Source organism: Anopheles aquasalis, chromosome 3, assembly GCF_943734665.1.
Source record: "Anopheles aquasalis chromosome 3, idAnoAquaMG_Q_19, whole genome shotgun sequence".
NCBI lineage: Eukaryota > Metazoa > Arthropoda > Insecta > Diptera > Culicidae > Anopheles > Anopheles aquasalis.
Window position 1 is genome coordinate 41,666,564 of NC_064878.1, and position 4,883 is coordinate 41,671,446.

Genomic DNA, 4,883 nt, shown 5'->3' on the forward strand with positions numbered 1-4,883 from the left:
CTAATCGAATGGTTGGGAAGAGGAATGACATCCAGATCGATGGAGTGTCGAAGCGATATCGGTAGAAGATGTATCCAGCGGCAAATAGTGACGGAATCACCAGGCAGCTGGCGAACCAGGACACTTTCAGCACCTAGAAGAGAATAGACAGGACATATTATTCACGTGTTACGCTCCAATACTATGGCATGATCTAATTCTCACCCAATTGTAGTTGGTTCTGTTTTTAGACAAATGAATATAATAAAATGCGCATCCGATCGCGAAGGTGTAGTTGAGCAGATACATGTGAGTGGGCACGTAGACGTCTTGGTAGACTTTCCAGTACCAGAAGAAGTATCGAATATGCCTGGAATGAAATTATGAGTGGAATTTCAATATTTTTTTTTTATGTGGTTTGAAGCATTATTTTATTCCTTCAAATGTTTCTTACTCGGGTGCGAAAATGGGAATGGCATCATACTCTTTTATGTAGATTATAACCGACGTGCCAATGTAGCAGAGCAGCAACAATGTGCCGATCAGTATGTTACGAATCTTTGGGAATCGTGTGATCAATGCACAGATGATTAAACCGTAGACGAAAAGGTGGAAGTCTGCTGCAAGGTACCAAGTGTGAAGCATGCACTAAAAATCAGGAAGGAACGTAGTAAATGAGTAAAGTGCTCCTTATTTTCCACGGTAGGGCGTTTGACCTTCACGTACCGGTTGTTCGACCTTGAAATAATTGTTGATGTACAGCAGATTGGTCCACCAATTCTCGCGACAATAGGTACGGCCAGTTTCGACGCCCTTTCGCCACAATGGTCCATCACCCAAGCGTATCATCCACGTAGCTTCGAACAACATCACAAACGCATAGACTGGAGTTAACCTATGCCAGAGAAGGGACTCAAATCAATTGTTTTTCACATGCTGATACGTTCGATGGAAGCAATGGCTCCTACCTTACGTAGCGAGCCAAAGAAATTATGAATATTTCAACGACACCCACTAATCTTTTAGTTTGCTCAACTTTCTGCACGAAGAACAATACCAAGAGCATGCTGCTGATGGCAAAAAATGTGGTGACTATCTGCGTTCCATTGATGATGATCATAGATACCACATCGTCAAAGCGCTGTCAAATGAGAATGTGCCATTAGCATACCATAGCGTTCGTTGCATCTTTCACTTCCACCTTTCACTAACCTCCTCGATGGTCAGGGCGGTGCGAGGTTGGGCGTAGAACACCACGTGACCCAAAGTAACACCCAAGAAAACCAACATTCGAATCGCGTGTATGTAGCGAAGATCGTGGCTCAGCTGATCATCAGTTCTTGAGGTAATGCGATACCAGTTCCGTATGATCGAAAAGGATACCAGAAACATCTGCGATTGCGACTGTAAATCCGTTTTGTAGTGATTCAAACCGCTTGTGGTCTTACAATGATGATCGTACAAGCTGGAGGCGAACACAATACCGATCACCGCCAGTGTGATCAGGATAAATGTGATCTCTAACCAATCTGAAAATTTACCAAGAATCGTTGGTATAGTACGGTAGACAACAAAGGAGCAAATCAATAGCCTTACCGATGGGATACGATTGATTGGCGCTATCACAGTACTCTATCTCGGTTTGTGCCTTAAGTCCATAGTCACTCAGTAGCTCCGCGTTAACGCACTTCTCCATCAGCTCCGAATAGTTGCGCCTGTACTCGTCCGTATCACGAAAGGCCCCCGGCAGAAATGTGTACTGTAAAATTAAATGTTGGGACATTTTATTGTTTGAACTGGAAAGAAACGCAATCTGTTCTTCGATACGTATGCGTGTATAATTGGTAAATGATTGCCTTTCTCCCATGGTTTGAATTGCTTAAATCATTGATCGCGAGCTTTGAAAGGGCGTGCTATTCGGTTAGTATATGGACTCATCCATTTCACCTGGAAAGCTGCAATCTGCTGGCTTTGTAACATTTTGTAGGAGTGAAAGAAGCGCATAAGAATGGAATAGGAAAAAAAGCGTGAGCTGTTAAAAAGCGAAACCGAAACATCTGGAACGCTTCACTTTCCATGCGGCTGCCCTTGAACTGATTTTCATCGGACCAAGACAGTCGTCGTGACCCGTCCGGATGGGCGCTAATGTGCCGCGATTGTCTAATTAATTATGACCGATGTTGCGTTATCGTTGCTCCGCCCGAGAAGAGGTAACTGTCGCTCTGACACCATTTTGGCTTTTTGGCTAAGTTTGGACCCGGAAGATCCCGGATAGCATAATAACATCACCATATCATTACCCGGAAGTCGGTGGCGAGCTTTGGAACGAGCAGCCGGGTGTCATTGTGGCCACCGGATGCCAGTAACCGTTGCTCACAGTCGCGCAGACAGAGGCCTCGATCGAGATGGGCATGATTAAGATTCTGCTTCCAGTTGACCGATGCTCGCTCGATCAGGTGCCAAATGTCGGATTGGGTATCCGGATGTACGATCGCCTTCACTACGCAGTACACGGAACCGATCGTGGGGTTGTCGTTGAGGCAGACATCGTAATCATCGTACTGAAACACTCGTGGCATTCGCCAATAATCGGAAGCTGGAGATGAAAAGATCGAAAGGGGGAAAACGGAAGTTAGCACAAATCTTCGTTGCATTGGATCGGATTCCACTCTTGAGCAGCAAACATCCTTCCACTTTTCTGGCGTATACGCACGTTCTAAGGTAGTTGCTTCGAGGTTTATGATGCAGGAGACAGCCACTATCACCAACAGCCACCACGAAGAACGAACGTGCAGTATCATCTTAGGACCAACCGACCTGGAAGTCCACTGAAAGGGATCGACGTCTGCCCACGATACCGTCTAACGCTAAACTGATTTCTGGACGACATTGTCTGAAGATGATGTGCCAAAGTGTGAACCAATAGGTGAGATATTTCGGAGGCAAAATGTGGATTAATATGGCAATCCAGTTTTTCGTGCCTGGTGGAACCGCTGTCCTCAGTGTTAGCTCCAACGCGCTTACCGTTTGCTCGTAAACTGTACAATAAAGAAAGCCATTTGTGTATTTTCCGCATTTAATCCCGTGCACGTGCTGCATAAATATCATAAAATAGGGAAACTATTTTGAAATGTTATTGAATTTATTTTTTGTTTTATATAATACTTACTCTAGAATCAGTTATTGCTAAAAATATTAATAATTTTCATAGTTCGTCCATCACACGCAGCTATCAAAAAAGGGCTGTAGTCATTATCCTTTGAATAAACTCACGAAATGGGAAGCTAGTGCGTTTCTCCATCGGGCATACACTTATCATTAGAATGCATGTCCCGAATGCTTTCTAAGAAGCGATGCACAGTGTCTTCTGTTTTGCCAACGCATTATCTTGGAACAGAAAAAAAGAGTACATCGCATTGTAACATTAGCCGCGGCATGATAAAAGAACCATTACCAGGTGTTTCTAGTAGTGTGCCACCTGCTACAAGCCAGCTCAGTGTCACCATTCTTGGAATACACATTTTAATCAAGATGGGGTGGATTTTATGTTTGTTTTCGTGAGCAGTGATGCATCATGCACCGAGGATATAAAATGAGAAACACAAAGGTGAACATAAGAAGATGCGACGAATGTTGCACCAAAGATGTTATATCCCTGTTTTTAATGGATTGCCGGGTCCTTGACGTTCGACAAACTGCAGCAACGCCTGTGCTTTGCTTCAACACTCATCGCGAAGCTGCTGCTGGAGGCACGATGGCAATGGTCGCTTTTATGTTGCGGTTTCTGCCATGCGATTGAAGCACGTGCACGGGTTATGAAGTGAAATAATAACGGGAACGACAACTTTCGCAAAGAAATAATTGGGCTACAGAAAACCTTTCCAGATCAAGGTCGAACACGTTAATATTTTTCCAAATGCAAAAACGAGGCAAACAAAGGTTTAACGGTATGAATACGCCTTTTTATTTATCGTATTATCTTATCGTCCTTATAGAATACAAGTTATGGAATTATCGACCGCTCTTTTTCAAATTGAATCCTGATCCTTTGAAGAGTATTGTGTAAAAGAAGTGGATGAATCAAAGAAAAACTGACAAAGTTATAGATTTTTGAAAATTTGCGTTTCATACAAGGCCTATTGCAGCTCGTGTTTCCCAAAACCAACTTTTTCAAAGTCGGTGCCCATCGTAGCATAAAAACTATTGGACCGATCGATATGAAAATTTGAACTCATAATCTGTGCACTATTTTCCAGGTAGTCCCGTCAAGTTTCCATAAAAATGTTTGATACTTTTTTTTTAAAACAATTATGTAAATCTCGTTTTTGTTGGCAAAATCGTAGAAACATCACTTTTTCAACTCCAAAAATTTACCAAAAATCAAATAATTTGAAATTCAACCAAAACTCACCGAGGCAACCTGAGTAAACTTATAATCTATGAAAAGAATATTGATTTATATTGTTTTGATAACCCATCGCGCAGCTACAATGAGCAACGTCTTTGGTCCATTTCAAAAGACTTTCCCCTTATGATTTAAGCGACGAACCCGGTTTGATTATTGATCAATTTGTCACCACCATAGTGTGATCGCTTTTTGAACTTCAAAATGCTACCAAAAATCGAAAAATTGCAAAAACAAGAAAAACTCGACGGGGCTACCTGGATAATCTTATAATCTAACAAATGAATATCGATTTGTATATTTCAAATGACACGGCATGCGGCTATGATGGGCAACAGAAAAGTACCTTTACGAAGACACGTCTTCCCAAGTTTGATATAATTGATGAAGCTTTTAAAAAATCTTCCCCAAAATAGAACCAAACATTCTTGAAAAGTTGTAGTTCAATATTGCAATCACTTGAAAAAATGAAGTAGAATGGTTTCTTCACAAAAATCGA

General features: G+C 42.0%; 1 protein-coding gene across 1 annotated transcript in view; it reads right to left on the reverse strand.

Moving 5' to 3' along the window:
* LOC126576664 (nose resistant to fluoxetine protein 6-like) overlaps window positions 1-3,485 on the reverse strand; it is a 3,985-nt gene extending 500 nt beyond the window's left edge. The window contains exons 1-9 of the mRNA XM_050237970.1: window positions 3,434-3,485; window positions 2,280-2,575; window positions 1,576-1,738; window positions 1,192-1,508; window positions 948-1,120; window positions 706-874; window positions 434-627; window positions 205-349; window positions 1-133 (exon numbers count right to left, since the gene is read on the reverse strand). The exon at window positions 1-133 is cut by the window's left edge and continues 197 nt beyond it. Coding sequence (XP_050093927.1) covers window positions 1-133; window positions 205-349; window positions 434-627; window positions 706-874; window positions 948-1,120; window positions 1,192-1,508; window positions 1,576-1,738; window positions 2,280-2,575; window positions 3,434-3,485 — 1,642 coding nt within the window. The remainder of the gene's footprint in view (window positions 134-204; window positions 350-433; window positions 628-705; window positions 875-947; window positions 1,121-1,191; window positions 1,509-1,575; window positions 1,739-2,279; window positions 2,576-3,433) is intronic.
* Window positions 3,486-4,883: the final 1,398 nt, after the last annotated feature.